We start from the raw sequence: 23,157 nt of genomic DNA, 5'->3' as shown, positions 1-23,157 counted from the left end.
AACATCTAAAGGAAATTGAGCATTCTAGAATATGCTTTTAAGGCTTTAAAACATAACAAGTCCCTCAACTGAATTACTGCATAATTCAAAGGTAAAAAAACTTTTATAATAAGGCCGCACTTAAAAAGTCTGAGAAGCCAGACTGAAGAAATTCTCAAAACAAAATCCGCCTTTAAGAAACTCGAGCAAGCTGCTTGTAGTTTTGTACCTCCGTGTTGTAAGTCCTAGTCTTCTGCTATTCAAACGTTGGAAAAGGTCGCTTGATAGCTAAAAAAATTACCGTCTGGTGTTACCAAGTTTTAAACCTGTAGATGTTTAATTTTATGTGCATTTTCAACCGGCTTTGAAAAACATAAGGAGGAACTTATCGATTCGTTGTGTAAGGGGTATGGCACACTGCATCCGCATGACGATGTCTCGCTCAAACTTCGGAGCGACGTCCGAATTGGACTCAGTGTGCCATACCCCTAAGTTTGTTTTGCGATTACTCTGCCAATCGTGAATTAATTTTCATGATTATTTGTTTGTTTGATAGGTGACACTTGAGAGATGATCCCATTTTATGGCCTTTTTGTACCTCCGGCACAGCTTTTAACTCCAACCAAAAAATAAGCAAGTAGCTTAACTAAACAGTTCTGTTCAACCGCTCGTCGATTCCATTTGAACGGGGCTAAATACATTATGACCCTTCTGGAACTCCGAGTAAGTTCGGATGGGATTGTACTTCGGGGAACGCACTAGAGCGAGGTGAACTTTTTATTTCGTATTAGATACGAAGTGGCCGTCGACAGATTTGCTACATTATTATAGGTAGTCATGTTCAATAAAGCTTGGGTCTATCTGAAATCTGAAGCGTGAATGTAAGCATTCAAAAGAAAGTTGATGTAGATGGAGAATTGTAGATAGATACCCAAAGGCGTGAGTCTTGCCCGCGCTAATACATGTACGGACAAGTACGAGTAAATTGTATGATAACTAAATGACACGATTCAAATATCATTCTGATGTCGGTGTCCGTTCGACTTGGCCTGCTAATTTGGGGTGGGTTTTGCGTGTTACAATAATTAAGTCTGCATTTGATATTCACAATCATTATAATAAAATGCTTTCGTTTAAAATATCCATTTACTAAAATTTTATACTTCAAATGGAAAATAACGAAATTTAAGAGCAACAGTGTTCTTTTCGGAAGGACCTCAAATTGTAGCCTTTTGAGAAACACTCATAATCATACCACCTTTATTTTATTAAATAAATAGCCACCAAGGTACTCGAATATATCTAAGCACTCGCACTTTAATGCATTTTCCTTGATCAGATTGGCTTTGATCAGATATTTGTGATCACCTTGGCCACTCATAGCGACTCTACTAAGCCAAGATACCTTTTCTCGTCATCTAACCCTCAATTTTCTTTCCAGTCCCCCCATCAAAAGTGGAGATCATCGGTGTCGGAGACCACGTGACGCAGGGTACCACCCTGACCATGACATGTGTGGTCAAGGGGGCTAACCCACCGGCCGTGGTGCAGTGGTACAATGGGACCACGCTGCTGGATTCAAGGCAGCAGGAAGTCAAGGTAAGATAAGCAAGTTTTATACGACGGTGAAAAGCAGCACACAATCTGACCATGATGTGCGTTGTCAAATGTGACAAGATATATCTGTTCATTGCTGGGATATCAATCTGACGTGAGCTGGTGTAAGTTGCAGCCCAGCTGAGCCATCGGACAAGGTAAAAATAATGAAATAGGACCATGTTAAAACCGTTTAAATCACTAAATATTTTTAGAAAATGGCAGAGTTTAATGCGTTAAATTGATAAGAATCTGAATCAAGAGTATTGGATTCTCCGTTGTCATTATATTTATATTCTATTTCCAAACTCCACACACCATGAAAGAAAACGTGAGCAAAAAAACAATCCCACCAAACTCCGTTCGAAGTTAAATGATGCGATGAATAATAACTTTAATCTCGCTTAGCAACTGAAAGCACAATTCGAACTTCAAAAACCTTGATTTAGTACTGGGGGCTAACCTAATTCAAAATCAAAATACTTATCGTTGGTCATAAGTTAGGTACAATGATCTTATTCTAATTAAAAAAATTTAAAACAGGTAGTCATACCCTACCTCTGAGTGGCGTAGAATATGGAAACTTAATTCTTATTAAGTTATTCCACACATTTTTAACATTACATTTTTTATTTCATAAACTTACTACTTCACTGGCTCAGTGACCCAAACAGGATCTTGGCCTCTGACACAAGAGAGCGCCACTCTGCCCTATCCTGCGCCACTTCACGCCAGTTGGGTTTTCCGAGGGCGAACAGGTCTTTTAGGACTTCGTCACTCCAGCGGTATCTGGGACGCCCAGACGGATGTTTTCCACCCGGGTGCCCCACATACTCTTCTCACGGCACGATCCTCTGCCATCCTCTCTAGGTGACCGAGCCAGCGGAGTCGTGTGGCTTTCTTCCTACGCCTCCAAGTTCCATCTTCAGCTCTGATAGGTCCCAGAATCTTCCGCCAGATTTTCCTCTCCGCCACTAAGAGCTTGCTCTCTTCTTTCTGAGTCAGAGTCCAAGCTTCACACCCATACATCAAAATTGGCCTAATTACAGTCTTGTAGACACGAATCTTGGTTGGTCTACTGATCAGCTTGGACACTAAAACTCGATGGAACGCTGCCGAGCATCTTATTTCATAAAAAGTATCGATATCCGCTTTGTACCAGTTTTAGCACAGGTTGTGAGTTACATAATTTTGCACCCACTTGAATCAAGTGACTTGATTCGTGACATTCGCACTGTAAACGAAAGGTGTATAAATATGAGCGATATGCAAAGGACATATCAAAATTATATAAATGGACATAATATTTGTTCGAATCGGCTTCCAGGGTTATCTGCCCTAATGTGAGCCTTCACTTAATTTAACTTAAAGACGGTTGCGAATTCGTCTTCATTAAGAAGGAAACTGTTTTAGGCGGCTGTCACACAAATGATTTGAGTCTGCGAAACTGTTTGGTGATCATTTTAGCGTCAATAGTGATTCGAGTTAGAAATAATTAGGTTTCAATGATATTAGCTTTAACCAAAATGCATACATGTTAAACTTTAATTTTATGCAACTTTTTCACTGTGTGTGAGTCTGCTAGTTTCCCAAAAATAAACGAAAATTTACCAAATTATTTGTTGAGGTCTTTAAACATTATTTTTTCTATATTTTCTCTTAATTGAAGTATTATAGTCCTCCTCATCATTTTTGATATCGGCGACCCTAAATAAACATTATGGACATTGTTTAGCGTGACGTAGTGTAGCGTGGCATAGCGTGTTGATTTAAATGCGAAAATTGTAAAATGTAAACCACATTTTAGTGCTTTAAATGTTAAACCAATTGGAGGTTTTGATGAAAGACGTTAAACCAAGTGAGAGTTGACGAAAACAAAACCATTTTTCTTATGCAATTAAAATTTCATCAACAAGAAGCAAAGATAACTTTTACGAGTACTTACTGCTAATAGGTTAGTCTAAGTAGCATTCTAATCAATCGGTACTTCAATCACAGCGAATATAGTGCCATATTTAACCATAGACCCTTCAAATATTATTATTCTACTTCAGACGGGGCTAAAACCACGTTTTTTCGCGTATGAATTTGCAGCTGATCGCTATAAAACCACATACATCATTACATTTTAAACTTTTTCTGTCACCATTTTGTTTTTATTACACATTTTCATAACGATTTATATTGCATACAAATTATATGAAAAATTGAAGTCGTTATTACAACTAAATGCAATGTAATATACTAAAACTCCGTTGGTTTTTTTTTCTCTGTTATGTATGATGGTAAAAGAAAACAGTTTGATAGCAGGTAGAAGAGAATTAGTTGTCAAGCATCTAAGATGTAAAAGATTTGTAGAATAGAAATAATTTTATTATGAGTTGTACGTGAGTTGTTTTAATATCGAGGTTATCTCTGTATCTTTAGGTATTTAAATAAAAGTAAACAAAATCTACCCTCAAATGGCTTCTTAAGTCAGTTGAGGGTAGATGAAAACATTACATCATCAAATAATGTAGGTTAAAGTCAGATCGTTCAGTGACAGATCCAATCGGTTTTGTATTTGGTTGGTTAGATAACCAGTAAATCTTTTAACTACCCAAAAATATACAAATTGTTTGTTTACTTTTATTTAAATACCTTAAGATTCAAAGTATATGTTGAGGTTATTGTCTCACACAATTGTGGTATGGCTGCCGGTATTACAAATACACCTCTCCACCGAAAGCCTGCAGCACGTAGAATAACGAATTTTCTCGCGACTTCCTCGCGATAATCAAAGCGAAGATGCCTGACGGTTACGTGCGACCAATATTAATATACTGGACTATCAGAGAAACCACGGATTATTAATACTTTGTATTAATTAGGATCAAAAGTTTAAGAGTAAAGAGTGAGCGCTAGCAACCAGGCGACATTAGTACTTGAAAGGCGTGATAGATGGCGCTGCTAGTTGAGGGTTTCACTCAATTAGGGCATAGTTACAACGGTGTTATCTCGGGCACCTAAATATAGAAGCGATTTCCTCGCGGTAATCAAAGCGAAGGTGCCTGACACTTACGTTAAACCAATATTAATATACTACTCGCACTTTTGATTGATTCACGGTTAGTTTCATATCGACCTCCTGGTCGATTACCTTATGTATTGTTTTTGAGCTCCCGATATTTTGACGCACTTACATGCATCTTGTTCACGGGTAACTGGAGATAGCGGGTGGGTGTCGGCGTTGTGTAGACCGCGCTCGGTCTACCCTCATTCGTGCACGTCGGCTGCGTTCGCTTTCAACGTTACCACTGGTCGCGTCCACACTTGTTGGTCTGTTTAAACACACTACACTCACAGTGTCACTACGCGTGTTCAATTCTGATTCCACTGATTAATCATCATCATTATCATCATTTCACGTAAACGAAGTCGGGGACATAACCTCGCATGGGGCATAACCTTATATGCGACTTACTTGTGGACATCATGAACTAAACTTACTTAAAAGCCTTATTTTTTTACTTCATACTAATAAGCAACGTAAAACCTTCTACTTCTTAAAATAAGTACTTACGGTGAAAATTTCAGAATGTGTCCGAATCCCAAACTTTTGTAATATAAATAAAAAACCGGCCAAGTGCGAGTCGGACTCGCACACGAAGGGTTCCGTACCACTACGCAACGTTCCCATTTTTACCCTTTGGGTACGGAACCCTAATAAAAGGGTTCCGTTTTACCCTTTGGGTATGGAACTCTAAAAACGTCGGTTTTCCCGAACGTTATCGACCCACATCCTCCAAAATTCCAACGATACATTCCTCCGACAAAAACCCCAAAAATTTGCCCTAATTCCCCCCTAACCCAAGAACCCCAGATTACTTTTAATTACTGGAAAAGCTGACATCTCACTCGGAACTATTATTCCACAAAAACATTATCTCGGACCCGCAGCCGTATTATTCCGGCGAAAAAATTCTTGGACAAAAAAGAATTAATCCGCCCATTCTTCACTGTCATCTTGGTTTAAGTTGGAATAATACTTGGGCATAGACTTTGTCGTGTAGACTTCGTATTTTGAAATAAAAGGACCATGGGAAACTTTTTTTTTTAATATTATAGGACATTATTACACAAATTGACTAAGTCCCACAGTAAGCTCAATATGGCTTGTGTCGAGGGTACTTAGACAACGTTATATATAACATATGAATATTTATAAATACTTAAATGCATAGAAAACACCCATGACTCAGGAACAAATATCCATGCTCATCACACGAATAAATGCCCTTACCAGGATTTGAACCCATGGTGGTCATTACCCACGAGGCCAGACCGGTCGTCAAAATACGTCACTTTGTATGGAGCCTGGTCCAAAAACCAACAGAAATGAGAGTTAGGTCATTAACCGAAACCGGCCAGGACGGGATGAGTGGTGTGGTGTGTGTTTGTTAGGCGAATGTCTTATTCTAACAAATAAAGTAAAATAAAAAAATACTGTAAATTACTGATATACTGTCTGGTGATTGTAATAAGGTTGATTTTGGATCTTGCAGTTTTTTGAATAATACAAATGAGTGTTGCTTGTTCTACGATTTATTGAAGACTGAGGTGTGTATAGGAAAATACTTATTAACTACGCTATGCATGTGTGAGTGGGCCATACACACATATAAGATATTTTTTAAACAGCTGTAACATACCGCCCACCAAAAGGATATTGATTATCCTTTTTCAGAATAAAATAATCATGCAAAATTTATAACAAAATTAAAATACAATTCATCATTATTATGTGTAAAAATTCTTAACCAGGTTTGCATAAATATCAAAATTGGCAAGAAATTTACAATTGAATAAAAATAAAAATAAATATGTTCTATCAGAACATATATAAATTTTTGGACGTTATTAACAAGTATAACATTAGTATTTTGTAATACTTCAGAATTAAACAAGTTTAACTATACTGTTACATCGACTGGAAAGAAACAAAGTTTACTGATAGAACGTTTGACAATATTTTCACCGCTCTTGACACTGTACACTCGTGTTAGGCCGTCGTTTCCAGGATGTTTGGCAACAATGCGTCCTAACAACCACTTTCCAGGGGGTAAGTTTTCGTTTTTTATTAATACGAGTTGGCCAATATCAAATTCCGGTTCCTTTTTTGTCCATTTCGTTCTCTGTTGGAGTGTTGATAAATAATTTTGTTGCCACGTATGCCAAAAATCATTTAACATTTTTTGCAGGTGTTGCCAACGGGACAAAACGTTCGTGTTCACATCTTTGAAGGTTGGTGATGGTATGGTTATCGGTGCCTCTCCAATCAAAAAGTGTCCTGGGGTTAAAGGATTCGCGTTTCCATCGTCGTCTATGGGAACGTAAGGCCGTGAGTTGAGACACGACTCGACCTGGCAGATCAGGGTTGAAAATTCTTCAAAGGTAAGATGAGAATTAAGGACTCTCTTTAAATGGAATTTCATGGACTTTACTCCACTTTCCCACAATCCACCAAAATTGGGACTGTATACTGGTACAAAATGCCACTGAGTTCCATCTAACGCCAGCTTTGTAGCTATATCTCCATCAAAGTCCAATTTTGCTTCTTCAAATGCTTCTGCCAAAGCCTTATTTGCTCCGATGAAGTTCCTCCCTTGGTCACTCCAAAGATGTGCGCACCTGCCTCTTCGTGCCACAAAACGTCTGAAGGCCCCAATAAAGGCTTCCGAGGTTAAATCTCCGACAAGCTCCAAGTGTATGGCTTTAGTAACCATACATACAAATATAGCTATGTACGATTTTATGGTTCTTAATCCTCTCCCTTTTGACATAAGTGTTTGATATGGACCAGCGAAGTCGACGCCACTGTTCAGAAATGGACGTGCTGGGGTAACCCGTTCCTTAGGTAGATCTCCCATTAACTGCTTTTTGGCAGTGGCGTTTTGTCGTGCACATATCAGGCATTTGTGGATGTACGATCTGACCTTTTGTTTCATTTTTAGGATCCAGTATTTACTTTTTAGGTAGCACATCATCAGCTGTTGTCCGCCATGAAGGGTTCTTTGATGAGCATCAGCTACAAGAAAAAAGGTAAGTCGGTTCTTACTGTCCAAAATTATAGGGTTCTTGCTATCTTCGCTCAAATTTGCGTGTTTAAGACGACCGCCCACCCTGAGTACATGGACTTCATCCAGGTAAGGATTTAATGATTTCAATTTACTGTCACATCTTACGTTTTTATTATTTTTTAGTCTAGTTATATCATCATTAAATGCATGTTTTTGAACCAATTTAATACAACTTATCAATGAATTTTGTAATTCTTCTGTTGTGAATATGGGGTTCGGGGTAAGCTTCTTATAGTTTAAAAAGCGTCTGCAGTATGTAATCGTCTTAATAAGTTCTTGTAAATCATCAAAATCGTCAAACTGGTTTACAATTGAATAATTATCTTCTTCTTGTACCGTGAGGTTGGTGTGGAAGGTTCGTTTCATTTCCAGGTCTGTCGTGGTGCCTGGCTTATTGAATAGAATATCATGAGTTTTTAGCCATTCTGGCCCATTCCACCATAAATGATGTGAGATGAGTTCTGGTAGCGGTGAACCTCGTGACGCAATATCCGCAGGGTTCGATTGGGATGGGACATGATACCATTTATCACCAATGTCATCGAGAATGGACACCACGCGATTCCTGACGAAGGTTTGCCAGCGGTTAGGGTCTCCTTTTAACCACGACAAAACTATGGTTGAGTCTGTCCATGCGACCACTTGACTTTCAGGGATTCTCATGGCTTCTCTAATTTGTTTAAGCAGCTTTGCCAGCAGCGCAGCGCCACATAGTTCTAATCGTGGCAAAGATACTGGTTTCACTGGACTTACACGAACTTTGGCAGCAATGATATTCGTCTTGATATCACCTTCTTCAGTTTCTACTCTTAAATAAGCGACAGCTGCATAAGCTTTTGTAGATGCATCAGAAAATCCGTGTATCGTAGTTTTATCTAGTCTTAGTTTAGTGGTGTGCAGCCATCTTGGTATATGAACGTCCTTTAAGTTTTCAAAATTGTGTCTTATGTTTAACCATTCTTCTTTTATTTCAAGTTGTACTTCATCATCCCAACTTGATCGATGCAACCAAAGTTTCTGGATAAGCATCTTGGCTTGAATTATGCTTGGTGCCAACCATCCCAAAGGATCGAACAGTTTTTGCGTTTCTGCTAGTATGTTTCTCTTTGTAATAGTGCTTGGCTGCTGGGGTAGTTCAAGTTTGTACTGAAAACTGTCTTCACCCATGTTCCAAGTGATACCCAGTGCACGTACAGTTCCATCCAGGTTGATATCCATGTTTACATTACTGTTTCTCTCATCCGGTGGGAATTGCTTTAAAAAGTTGGTGCTATTAGACGACCATTTCTGCAGATCAAATCCTCCGTTTTTCAGAGTTTTTGCTACATTTTTCGCCACATCTACAGCGTCTTCTACGTTATCTTGACCCGACATGAGGTCATCCATGTAGAAATCTTCTTTAATCGTTTTTGCAGCTACTGGATGATGTTTTCCTTCGTCTTCAGCGACCCTTTGTAACGTTTTCACAGCTAAGTAGGGTGCAGATGCTGTACCAAACGTGACACGAAGCAGGCGGTATTCTTTGATAGGGTCTGCTGCACTTTTGCGCCAAAGTATACGCTGTAGATCTGCATCTTGTTTGGTAACTAAAATTTGACGATACATTTTCTGTATGTCTGCAACGAAGCAGATTTTCTTCATACGCCATCTCATGATTATGTTTCTTAAATCTTCTTGAAGCTGTGGACCCACCAGTAGCTCTTCATTGAGTGAAATATTGTTTGTGCCTTTAGATGAAGCATCAAACACAGCTCTCACTTTCGTGTTTTTGTCGTTCCTAATCACAGCATGATGTGGGAGATACACTGATGGGGTTTCTATTTCCGTGTCTGGAACTTCTTCCATGTGCTTCAATGTTGAATATTCTTCTATGACCTTGGTGTATTCCCTTTTGAATTCTTTGTCCTTCTCAAATTTTCGTTCTAATTGTTTGAATCTTCTTAGTGCTATGTCCCTTGTTTGACCTTCTGTTGACTTTAATTTATCTGTTCTTGTAGGGAGTTTCACTACATATCTTCCTTCTTTTGTTCTGGTAGTTGTATTTGCATAAATCGATTCACAAAGCTTCTCATCCGCTGTAAGTTCTGGTTTTTCTGCTGAATCCAGTTCCCACATGTTTTTTACCAGAAGGTCTAAGTCGAATTTGTGATGCATGACAACAATATTTTTTGAAGAAATGCCTTCAGCGTCTCCGAACACAATCCATCCGAGGCTTGTATTTTGTGTACACGGTGAGCCTGGAGGACCTTTGATTAAGCCATTCAGTAAAATTTGTGCATAGACCTTAACGCCTAGAAGCATGTCTACTCGACCTGGTTGATGGTATTTCGGGTCTGCCAGATCAAGTCCGTTAAGGTGCTGCCAAGCGTGGTGAGTGTTGGTGAGTGCTTTTGATGGGAGCTCAGTGGTCACTCGAGTAGATAAGACAAATGCATTGATGTTTAGGTTGAAATTAGTGTCAAATCTTGACTGAAGCTCACACTGTACCATACTGTTAACTGAGGTTTTCATTGATTGCAGTCCTGTGGCTGAACCCCTGACAGGTGTCTTGTGTAGTTTCATCATCTGCACGGCTCTCTCCGTGATGAAGTTCGCTTCTGAACCTTGATCAATTAAAGCCCGTAGTGTGAGCACTTGCCCCTTGTGACCTTTCACCAGGACAAGCGTTGTAGCTAATAAAGCATCTGTCTTTTTAGTAATGAAGTGCGTTGCTATGGTAATATCATTTTCTCTATCTTCTTTTGGTACATCATCACTATCATCATCATTATTTTCTTCCATCTGATTAAGAGTCCTTATTCCTACAGACGAGCGTATTTTGTAAAATGCTTCCTTTTTCATTCAAGATTACGACGTAACTATTAGTATTTATTCAAAAACTGATAACGTACTTAAATAATCGTTTCCTAAACTAGGGGCTCCAACAGTTCAAATTTTCATTTTCTCTTTTAAACCTCTTTTTTAATGAGGTTTTCTGGGAGTCTTTTCCAAATTTTGCAGTGAGATGTGGCGTTTCGGTTCTCAATTTTGCTATAAACAAGAATCATTTGGTACATGAATGACTACAATTTGATTCAACATATCTCGTACGAGGGGCTGGAATGATTAACAATCGAAGATTCATTTGAAAAAACTGATAAAATACCTTCCGAGTTTTCTTCATTTTTTTGGCGAAAACAGGGTTTTATTATATTTTATTTCCGCAAATTGTACGCATATTTTGCTTTAAAAATAATATTATAGCAAACTGTAACTTTATGTTAACCTATAAAAAAAAAATCGTAACTATGGGACCTACATTGCCGTAAATTTATATTTTTTTAAAACACGTATAAATCACGCAGCAGCGACGCCCCGCTCTCAGTCCGCGCGGAGCGCGCTTAGAGGATGGACCTGTGCTCGATTGTCAGGCATTCGTTGCGATCGTAATCAGCTACGGAGTTCCGAGAAGTGCTATATACTGCGATTAGAAAATCTTAATAAAAGTTCATTTTTTACAGTATGCCTAACAGACTCGCTTATTGATGGATTTTCAGTGTTACTTTTTTTTTTAATACTAAGTCGGTGGCAAACAAGCATACGGCCCGCATATGTACGCCTGCAACTCCAGAGGAGTTACATGCGCGTTGCCGACCCTAACCCCCTCCCGCCCCTCGTTGAGCTCTGGCAACCTTACTCACCGGCAGGAACACAACACTATGAGTAAGGTCTAGTGTTATTTGGCTGCGATTTTCTGAAAAACGCATTTTCACTTGAAATTACGTTAGGGTTTGCATTATTATTTTTGACCCGGATGAAGTCCAAGTTCTCATGATGGAGTCAGGAGTTGGTCACCAGAACTCCTAATCTACTAATTATAATCCCATCGTGTTTGGGCTCAAAAGATTTGCCCTGACGAACACCATCGATCTAGATGAGGTCCAGGGTCTCATGATGGAGTCAGGAGTTGGTCACTAGAACTCCTAATCTACTCATTATAATTCCATCGTGTTTGGGCTCAACAGAGTTGCCCTGATGAGCACCTTCAATCTAGATGTGGTCCAGGGTCTCATGATGGAGTCAGGAGCTGGTCACCAGAACTCCTAATCTACTCATCATAACTCCATCGTGTTTGGGTTCAATAGAGTTGCCCTGACGAGCACCATCAATCTAGATGAGGTCCAGGGTCTCATGATGGAGTCAGGAGCTGGTCACCAGAACTCCTAATCTACTCATCATAACTCCATCGTGTTTGGGCTCAATAGATTTGCCCTGATGAACACCATCGATCTAGATGAGGCCCAGGGTCTCATGATGGAGTCAGTAGTTGGTCACCAGAACTCCTAATCTATTCATCATAATGGTAATTTGATGGTGCTTGTCGGAGTAAATCTATTGAGCCCAAACACGATGGAATTATAATGAGTAGATTAGGAGTTCTAGTGACCAACTCCTGACTCCATCATGAGACCCTGAACATCATCTAGATTGATGGTGCTCGTGAGGGCAAATCTATTGAGCCCAAACACGATGGAGTTATGATGAGTAGATTAGGAATTATGGTGACCAACTCCTGACTCCATCATGAGACCCTGGACTTCATCTAGATCGATGGTACTCGTCAGGGCAAATCTTTTGAGCCCAAACACGATGGAATTATAATGAGTAGATTAGGAATTATGGTGACCAACTCCTGACTCCATCATGAGACCCTGGACTTCATCTAGATCGATGGTACTCGTCAGGGCAAATCTTTTGAGCCCAAACACGATGGAATTATAATGAGTAGATTAGGAGTTCTAGTGACCAACTCCTGACTCCATCATGAGACCCTGAACATTATCTAGATTGATGGTGCTCGTGAGGGCAAATCTATTGAGCCCAAACACGATGGAGTTATGATGAGTAGATTAGGAATTATGGTGACCAACTCCTGACTCCATCATGAGACCCTGGACTTCATCTAGATCGATGGTACTCGTCAGGGCAAATCTTTTGAGCACAAACACGATGGAATTATAATGAGTAGATTAGGAATTATGGTGACCAACTCCTGACTCCATCATGAGACCCTGGACTTCATCTAGATCGATGGTACTCGTCAGGGCAAATCTTTTGAGCCCAAACACGATGGAATTATAATGAGTAGATTAGGAGTTCTAGTGACCAACTCCTGACTCCATCATGAGACCCCGAACATTATCTAGATTGATGGTGCTCGTGAGGGCAAATCTATTGAGCCCAAACACGATGGAGTTATGATGAGTAGATTAGGAATTATGGTGACCAACTCCTGACTCCATCATGAGACCCTGGACTTCATCTAGATCGATGGTACTCGTCAGGGCAAATCTTTTGAGCCCAAACACGATGGAATTATAATGAGTAGATTAGGAATTATGGTGACCAACTCCTGACTCCATCATGAGACCCTGGACTTCATCTAGATCGATGGTACTCGTCAGGGCAAATCTTTTGAGCCCAAACACGATGGAATTATAATGAGTAGATTAGGAGTTCTAGTGACCAACTCCTGACTCCATCATGAGACCCTGAACATTATCTAGATTGATGGTGCTCGTGAGGGCAAATCTATTGAGCCCAAACACCATGGAGTTATGATGAGTAGATTAGGAATTATGGTGACCAACTCCTGACTCCATCATGAGACCCTGGACTTCATCTAGATCGATGGTACTCGTCAGGGCAAATCTTTTGAGCCCAAACACGATGGAATTATAATGAGTAGATTAGGAGTTCTGGTGACCAACTCCTGACTCCATAATGAGACCCTGGACTTCATTTAGATCGATGGTACTCGTCAGGGCAAATCTATTGAGCTCGAATACGATGGAATTATAATGAGTAGATTAGGAGTTCTAGTGACCTACTCCTGACTCCATCATAGATTAGGAGTTCTGGGGAGTTCTGGTGACCAACTCCTGACTCCGTCATGAGACCCTGGATGGACTTCATTCGGGTCAAAAATAATAATACAAACCCTAACGTGATTTCAAATAACACTGAAACTCTATAGCACTAATGTGCGCAAACGATTGGCATCTTGACTACGCAGCATGGGTGCGTAGCCACCATGCCAATCGATACGACAACGAAACACTATCTGTCTCTCTCTCGTACTAATATGCACAAACGATTGGCATCTTGGCTGGGCAGCATGGGTGCGTAGCCAACATGCCAAACGTTTACGATACGACAAGGAAACACTATCTGTCTCTCTATCGCACTAATATGCGCAATCGATTGGCTTCTTGGCTAGGTATCATGGGTGCGTAGCCAACATGCCAATCGTTTACGATACGACAACGAAACACTACTCTCTCTCTATCGCACTAATATACGCAAACGATTGGTATTTTGGCTAGGCACTAAGCAAGTGTGTGGCCAACATGCCAATCGTTTACGATACGACAACGAAACACTATCTGTCTCTCTATCGCACTAATATACTTTATTTATACCTGCAGTCATTTAGTAACTTCTTCATTTTCCATTGGTGTGAAAGAGACAGAATAAAGAGCAAGGGTTATAGTACACTCTGTAGTCTGTACACTTAGTAGTAGTGTACATAAAAAAAAAAACTACTGTGCATATACAATAAAATAAAGAGTGCCCATATGATATCATATGACACTAAAATTAATGTTGCTTGAAATTATATTGAAAACTATCAAGATTATTCTAGTCTGCATTGAAACGCGCGTCGCGTTGCCGGCGCTCGCGTACCGAGCGCCAACGCCATCTATCGAGCGTTATTTCGTGAAATCGGAGAACGCTCCAAGGATTAAGGGCTCTTAAGATGTGCCTTTATATCCTCGTTCTTTGTGTGATGTAGTAGGGAATGATGACGTTTATGACAGATTTGACAGGATGTTGGTAAACGGCACTTGAATACGGAGTGGCCGCTGAGTAGACAGTTATAGCATAAATTGTTTGTTTTCACGTAGTCATTTCTTTCAGCTACGTCCATACTTGCAAAATCCTTACAGTGACTCAGCGTGTGATTGTCGTTACACTTGATGCATGTTCTAATTGAAGTCGCTGGTGATGTTGTATTAAAGCTACTTTGGACATTAGAAGGAGCTGGCGAAGTTAAATGGAAGGTTTTCTGCGTAGCCGGTCGAGAACTTGAGGGAGCTGTCGAAGTAGTGTGGTGTATAAATTCCAGAGTACGGAATTTGGTTTCAAGAAAAGTCCTCAATTCTGACCACTTCGGTAAGTCATCCGGTGTACTCTTAAAGGAATATTCTTCCCAGTCCTTATGAGTCTCTGTATCAAGTTTCGACACAATCAAATGCACTATCATGGGATCCCAGGATTCAACGGATACCTTAAGGTTGCTTAGACTATTCAAACACTCCGTAGTTGTGTCTAAAAGTGATTTGATTTGGTTAGCAGTTTGCGAGTATAACTTTTTCTGCGAGAATAATCTTTTCATGATAGCGTTAACAATTATTCTTTTGTTTCCGTAACGATTCTTTAAAGTCTTCCAAGCTTCTTCGTAATTAGCGTCTGTTACTTGTATGTGCTTAAGTAAAGCTTGTGCTTCGCCACTGACACTATTTTTCAAAAAATGCAACTTCACAACGTTGGTTAACGAGCTGTTATTGTGTATAAGTGACTCAAATATGTCTTGAAACGTTGGCCAATCTTCATAGCTACCACTGAAAACTGGTGGCTGTACGCGAGGTAACTTCACTTTATCTCCTGTTATGGAACTGTCAGTGGCAGTATGATTGCATTTACCACTCGAAAACGATGATAGCATGTCTTTTATATCGCCACTCAAGCAAAAATACAAATCTTCATGAATGTAGTAATCTTCATTAACCAAATAAGGTATGTCCATTCGCCTTTCCGTCGGTGTACACTTAAGAAGGTCTTGATGCGCACTTTGAAATATACTCCAGTAATGTTCTATATTTTTTAATCGCGACTCGAGATAACCCCTTGTAAGTCGTGCTTTAGAACATTTCTTGAGATTTGTTTGCGTTTTTTGTAATATATTTGCTGTATCTTGTAACAAACTTAATAACTGTTCCGTAGTTGACATTTTGTTTCACTTAATTTCACGTAGATAAACGACGAAAAAGTTCAATATTATAATATTATTTAGTTGCATTCAAATGTTTCATGTCATGTCTAATCACTTTATAATGTTTATAACTTGCTATTTGATTGCAAAGCATACTGCAAAGTAAATGCAAAGAACAAAGTATTGCAATTTAAATGCAAAGATCACAAAATGTTCACTATGAAAAAACAGTTGCCGGCCGCCTTATCGCTCTAGTACGGTCAAATTAACTCAAATTTCACTAAAGTCAGGAACTAATTCTAAGGACTAATAAAATCACTACGGATTGTTTTGTATGGGCTAAAAATCGAATTTTATACAATCGTTACTAAATTCACCCCCCCCGGAAAGGGGTGAAATCGGCTGAAAATAATGTAATGGTTATAACTAAGAAGAGAAAAAAGGTGTACTCGGTGTAATTTGGCGTACGTTTTACAACACTTATATCTAAATTCGCACGTGTTATTTATGTTAATTTAAGCTACGGAACAGGTAAAAAAAAAACAACATTTAAAAAAATCTATTTTGGCCATTGCGGGTCTGGGGAAAGTAATGTACTCGGTGCAAATTGAGTAAATAATTAGAAAAAATATCTAAATCCAATGTCAAATTCGCACCATGGTGCGACACCCGGAAAGTAGTTTTTCATGTTTTACTGTCGTTGTACTTCGGGGGAAATTTTAATACTATTGGAAATTGATGCAATCATATTCATTTGATTTTGTTTACATTCGCACCCCATAAAAAATTGGCATTTTTATACGGAACATGCAGTTTTGTAATCAAGTACCAAAAACGTAGAGCAATAAATACACAGAAGCGACAAGCGCGTGATTAGTGGCAAGAGAAGGAACGCGCGTAGATGCACCGACGAAGCACGGCTCTTGAGGCACGAGTAGTGGCATGTACTGCAAAAATAGTAGGGTTTCTGAGTATGCAGACAGACAGTCAACAAATTAAATACAGGTACGCTCAATGTTTGTTAAATTCGAAAAATCGCGTTTTTCCATATACTTACGAAAACGTTAGACTACTTAGTTCACTCAATGATTGTTTAAAACAATAGTTCCGTTTTAATGCCAGAAGAAAGATTTGTGCTCGTTGCCCGTCAAAAGTGTCAAACAAACTGTCTCGGAACAATCGCTGCGCTTAGGGTTTGAGATCCGGATATCCGAAATATCCGGATATCGGGTCACAAGATCCGGATATTACGGATCCGTTAAATATGGTTATTGTATTGACCTATAACCGGAACAATTTTCTAATGAAATTTATGAATAATTTCATACCATTTTGTCATTTAAATATAGTACTTTCATATATTTAATCAATTCAAATACTAACAGCACATCAATTTTGATAGGTACATCATGTCACGCAGTAACTTTATACAATGAATGCGAATGTTGCTTAATGCAAACATTAGATCATTGGATATCTTGATGACTTGGGGCTATAGGCTCAAAACAAAAGCAACCTGAAGGCCAAGGCTAGGATAGTAGAGTAGGAAGGAGAGAAAATTGGTCTGATAATCAACCACTAGAATATCTCCAAATGAATAGAGCTAAGATGGTCGGCTCTTTATCATTTGTCATGAAGGGCATAGTGACAAGTGATAAAAATAGAACCATGCTGCCACCGCAGATCGAAAAGAAAAGACCTACCTAAAGTAATCGGGAAGAGGAGATAGATGTTCGAATCCAAAATGCCCTAAGATGCTCAGCAGCGCTTCGTCGAGTTCTAGTGTCCAAGCTGATCAGTAGACTGTCCATGATTCAAGTCTATAAGACAATAATTAGATTTTGATGAATGACATCTGGACATTGGACTCTGAATCAGAAAAAAAAGAACAAGTTCTTAGTGAAGAAGACGAAATTCTGGCGGAATATTCTGGGACCTATCAGAGATGAAGATAGAGAAGATGAAAGCGTAGGAAAAATAGGGAGCTAGAGTAGCCCTAAAACGCCCTCGGAGTATCCAACTAGCGTGGAGTGGTGCAGAATAGAGCAGAGTGACGTTGTTCTTGTATCAAAGGCCAAGATTATTTTTGGGTCACTGATCCAGTGAAGTAAGTAAGTATTGCTTTCATAGTTAGTATTTCATGACGAATGAACACGAGGTGAGGCATTGGATGTATTTCCAACTATGCACCAGCTAATCCAGATATAAACCCTCCTTATTAAGTACGGTTTTAGAGATAACATTATGTTAGCTATTATAGTAATCAAGTAATCATTTAAAATTAGTTGGGGTGATATCATTGTATTAAAACATAGTTAAAAACGTTATTTCTTTGTTATCTAAATCAGTTTATTCGGATATTTATTTTGGTGGATATTCGAATAATTAGAACATCACAATATTCTAATTGCAAACCCTACATATAACTTCCCAGTAGGGACACAAATAGGTAATGTAAATACTGCGAGGATGATCTTGTTTAGGAAAAACCAGAGCGATCGAGTATATTCCTTCAACAGGATGCTCTCCTACAGCATATAAAAAGGGCTTAACAGACCCACATTGGGACCAATTTACCTGAATAGCGACCCACAAATGCTAGATTCTTGCAACTAGGCTTGGCGAAAGAAAAATGATCAGCGTACACCTCTGCAAGGAGCTATTGTCTTGCAAGTGCAAAGAATGCTGTACAGGGTGTGGGGGAGTAAAACACGGATTTAAATACACTATGCTTTGCGCATGCGAAGGTGCATGCTCTGGGACAAAATAATACGTAAAAAAAATATATTTTTGTTTAATTAGTGTGTAACTTTAAATAGGATATCCGGAGTAAATTACAATAAAACGATCTCAGTATTGTTAATTTTGATAATAATACTTTTATCGAAAATATTTTAAGTTACCTTTACTTAAACATCATTTGCCTTGCAAATTGTATTGAAACAGCCATCCGACTCTTGGTGGTGTCATCCGGTATGGAACAAAAATAGTGTAATTTGCTTGTTTATAAACCGATTTTCAAAATTTTAATGGAATTTTATAGCTTATTAATGTAGCATTCATATCTTGATACAATGTCTTCCTGTAAAGTTACTAGTAAAGTTGATGAAAACAAAAAACGGATTTCTTTTCGGGAAAATTTAAATAAAACTTAAAATTTCTCGCAAACTATGGTATTTACAAGGTCAAATATACAAACGATATTGTAGCGCATTTAATTTTGCTTTTTATGACACCCCACACAAGCTTACATGTGATATACTTGCTGTGGTATACGCAATATTCTGAACACGGCACCGGCCATTTTGATGACGTCATAACTGGTGACTTAACCACGTTAGAAACTGTCTCCCGATGGTTTTTTAGTCAAAATAACATGCTTAACAACATACTAAAATATGGTGCTGGTTTCATCAAAGGCACCTATTGGGCCCTAGCCCCTATATGACCCTAAGGGAAGCGACTTCATACCTACTCGTATAACATTTTTTCCTACTCCTCTACTGTTATCTGTCATTTATGCATTCATTAACACGAATATAAGAACATACATAAAAGATTTCAAGAAAAGTCTATATTGTCTATTCCTCATAAAAGCTCTTGTGCTTTTATAAGCTATAATGTTACTGCGATTAATGGCTACCAACCTAACAAAACCAAAACGAATACAGTTCTAAACTAAGTGCATTGCTGCCAACTTACAAAATATTCATTTGATTGCATAGTAAAAATAATTACTTCATAAGTCAGAAACACGCATGTGACACCCGTAATATAGCAACATCCATAGACTACGAAGACCGCTTAGCGTTGCTTGTTAGTCTCCGTAGGTTACGGTGGCCAAAATTGAGAAAAAACTGTCCAAAAAATTAATTTAGCAAGTAGCAAGTACCAGGGCCTCATGAGTTACGAGGAGGTGTCGCCGACCGGCCGGCCGCGGCCCGGGGCGGGCCGGGCGCGTAACAAGGTATGCTCGCGCGTCTTGGCTATATACTTTTGCTGTAATTTGTTTACCTAAATTAAGATTTATTTTTGTTGACTCGTAGGAAAAATATTGTATGCAACGTTGTATAAGTAGGTCAAAAAATTCTCGTGGCGTATTCCTTTACAATGTTCGCCTACGCCTTCGGCTCCGGCTCACATTGTAACTCACGCCACTCGCCTTTTTTGACCCTTCTTATACAACTGTTGCATAAAATACTATTTTATACAATCAAACACATTTGAATAAGTAGTCGATAAAGAGGTCATACACCGATAGATTATTAATATGTTGTAACATGACATCACTATTTTTGATCTCACATTGACAATTTACGCACAAACTTGCATTTCATTTTTGGTCGCACTTTTGAAGTTTGACAGTCGTTCTTGATATCCTATTTCTATGTATCCGGATCCGAAAAATTGTCGGATATTGCAAACCCTAGCTGCGCGCTGCGCTATCTCCCCGCGCCGCGCGCCCCGCGCCGCGTGCTGCCAACCACCTTCGCTTGCAGTTCGTTGAGATTAATTCTATTTACTTTTTGACAAACTTCCGGTAAAAAAAATCTATTTTTTATTTAGTGCAAATGTAGTGTCTTTAGATGAGTACCGTTTTTAAAATTTTCACGTCTCTCTTAATTTCCCCCGAAGCACAATGTACAAAATAATTAAAAATACATGTTCCATAATTTGCCCAGGCGTGCAAAGTTAACTGAATGTTTATAATGCTTTAAAAAGCTTAACTTGAGATTGCACCAACCGACTGACTTATCCTCGAGCCGCAATCGAAAAAAAAATTTTTTTTAGGGTATCATACATTGCACATCTTTTTAATTAAGATATACTATGCACCAAGGTGTTCTCTATACACTACTTAGCTTGAACCTAATAGCTTTTAATTTACTCCAAAATTACGGCACTTTATAGTTTATACCTAAAATTTAACGGTCTTCCGTACATAATAGAAACGGTGCAACTCGGGGGAAACAATCTAGTTGCGCCATCTAACAAATCCAAAAAAAGCACGACTACACGACTTACTTCCATACTTTTTCTTAACTTGACTATACTACTCTGGAAGTCCTTTTGTTCTCGGTCTCCGGCGAACTAAAGACTTCTTTGTTGCTATCCGGTTCGGTTTGGACCATATGGTGATTGTAATAAGGTTGATTTTGGATCTTGCAGTTTTTTGAATAATACAAATGAGTGTTGCTTGTTCTACGATTTATTGAAGTGTAGTAGGTAGTAGTTTGTGTGTGTATAGGAAAATACTTATTAACTACGCTATGCATGTGTGAGTGGGCCATACACACATATAAGATATTTTTTAAACAGCTGTAACACTGTCTCTGTTTAGCCCGATGGTTGACTGCTAGAGAATTCCATTAGGCATTAAGTCCACCATTTGTACATTTTTTTTTTGTAATTTGTGCAATATAGGTTAAATAAATAAATATAATAAAGCTTTTAAAACACTCCATAAGTTGTAGAGTTCGTCTAAGCTAACTTTGTATCGACTTGCAACAAAGTGAGGCCGTGTCATATATTTTCATAGAAATTTGATCTTCCTGATGACATTTCCAAACTTGGTCAATACGATGGTCAAACACGATACAGAGTTAGCACGGCCTCAACAACTGAGGGCCTAATGCGAACACCGAAGTTCCAATTAAGGCGTAATTAGAGCGGCAAAGAGATACCTACAATTTGCGAAGCTCGGTGTTCGCGGTAAGCCCTCTGACATCAGCGGTAAGCGTCAGACTTCTTGGATCATCTAGTGTGTGTGATCTGTGAGCGAAATTCAGTGATCAGGCAATGTTTAAAGTAGGTCGAAAAGGTGACGCGGCCTTTCATTATTGCCAAATGTCTTGGGAGGTTTGCTAATTTAGAAAGTAGGCTTTAATTATTTAACGGCATCCTACGGTCCGATTCGTACGTTAAGATTACGTGAAATATTAGGTCTAGATACGATATGGATCAGATATGTCAATGCCAAAAGTGATGTTTGTGTTTGAAGGAACGTCACTTGACACCGACAGATCCGAACCATATCGTATCTAGACCTAATATTTCACGTAATCTTAAAGTTTGAATCGGGCTGCTAGTCTAGTCGGTAGTGACCCTGCCTAGAAAGCAGGAGGTCCCGTGTTTGAATCCTACCAAGGGCTTTTATTTGTGTATTTATCACAAATTGTTCTTTAATTATTATATTAATGTTTTCTGTTTTTTTTATAATACGTCGGTGGCAAACAAGCATACGGCCTGCCTGATGGTAAGCAGTCTCCGTAGCTTATGTACGCCTGCAACTCCAGAGGAGTTACATGCGCGTTACCGGCCCTAACCCCTCCCCCCCCCCGCTCGTTGAGCTCTGGCAACCTTACTCACTGGCAGAAACTTAACACTATATTTATATTTATTCCTTAAATTAACACTTACAGTCAAGCTACACATGTTAAAAGGAGTGACATTATATACGCATTGATACTAACAATTTACTTACTGCTAACTATACATTGATTGAGCTGGTCGTCGTTATTGACTCTAGATATCGGCTACTAACTGCCAAAAAACTAGCTTCAGTGCATTGGAATATATCTAGTTTGCTGTCGCTGTCCAATATATCATTCAAGAGAGACAATGCGCGGTGCAGCGGTGAGTGAGATAATGCCCGGGTCCGCGCCGCCGGGACTGCGAACAGTGCGCGGCGACGAGGGCGCAGCTGAATACTGCTGTGGACAGGTACTCGAAGCGGAACCAATGCTAGCAACTGAGGGTTATGTATTTGGCCACGAATCAGGAGATAAAAATATTTTACTAGTGCCACATTTCTTCTGGTCTCAAGAGTGGTGTAGTTAACCATTCCGAGAATATACAGACTAGGGTACATGTGAGGATAGTAACCATAAAGTTTATTATATAGATGACGGATGAATGATTTTTGGACCCTCTCCAACATAAGTGTGTACTGTTGTTCATGGGGACTCCAAATTATCGCATTCGTCTCAAGTCGGCTTCGTACATACGCGTTGTACAGCATTCTGAGTGCACTCTGACTCTGAGCATTGAAAGATTTTGACTGGCGGATTACAAACCCTAAGCATTTTCTTGCAGCCTTACATGCGCTGACAATGTGGTCATTGAATGTGAGCTGTTGATCGAATATTGTGCCAAGATCACGAACAGATGTAACTTGCTGCAGATTATTATTATTATTTTCAATTACGTAATTAAATTGATGAGGATGGCGAGCACGGGTGTATGACATAACCGAACATTTTTTTACGTTTAGAGACAATTTGTTTTCGACACTCCAAGCACAGACGCTGTCAATGTCTTCTTGCAACTTTACACAATCCTCCTGGTCACCAACCTGTTTGACTAATTTTAGGTCGTCAGCAAACATTAAGCAAGTGGAGCTCCTTATATTTGCTGGCAGATCATTAA

The 23,157-nt window shown here is 39.1% G+C and overlaps 2 protein-coding genes across 18 annotated transcripts in view; one reads left to right on the top strand and one right to left on the bottom strand.

Annotated features, from left to right (window-relative positions):
- Positions 1-23,157, top strand: part of LOC133531155 (hemicentin-2) — a 782,365-nt gene that overhangs the window by 673,897 nt on the left and 85,311 nt on the right. For all 17 annotated transcript variants that reach the window (XR_009801479.1, XR_009801478.1, XR_009801476.1 and 14 more), the window contains exon 7: positions 1,421-1,578. Coding sequence is in view for 9 of the 17 variants with exons in the window: in XM_061869289.1 (XP_061725273.1) it covers positions 1,421-1,578 (158 nt within the window). In the remaining 8 variants the exon portion in view is untranslated. The remainder of the gene's footprint in view (positions 1-1,420; positions 1,579-23,157) is intronic.
- LOC133530895 (uncharacterized) lies at positions 6,142-11,341 on the bottom strand. The gene has a single exon (XM_061868956.1). The coding sequence runs from the start codon at positions 10,533-10,535 to the stop codon at positions 6,528-6,530; it is 4,008 nt and encodes a 1,335-aa protein (XP_061724940.1). The 5' UTR covers positions 10,536-11,341; the 3' UTR covers positions 6,142-6,527.

This window comes from Cydia pomonella, chromosome 24, assembly GCF_033807575.1.
Source record: "Cydia pomonella isolate Wapato2018A chromosome 24, ilCydPomo1, whole genome shotgun sequence".
Lineage (NCBI taxonomy): Eukaryota > Metazoa > Arthropoda > Insecta > Lepidoptera > Tortricidae > Cydia > Cydia pomonella.
Note: the sequence above shows the minus strand (reverse complement) of the source record. Positions and strands in the feature narration are given on the sequence as shown.

Coding starts and splice junctions, on each gene's coding strand:
- LOC133530895 (XM_061868956.1), bottom strand. CDS start 10,535: ATGAAAAAGGAAGCATTTTACAAAATACGCTCGTCTGTAGGAATAAGG.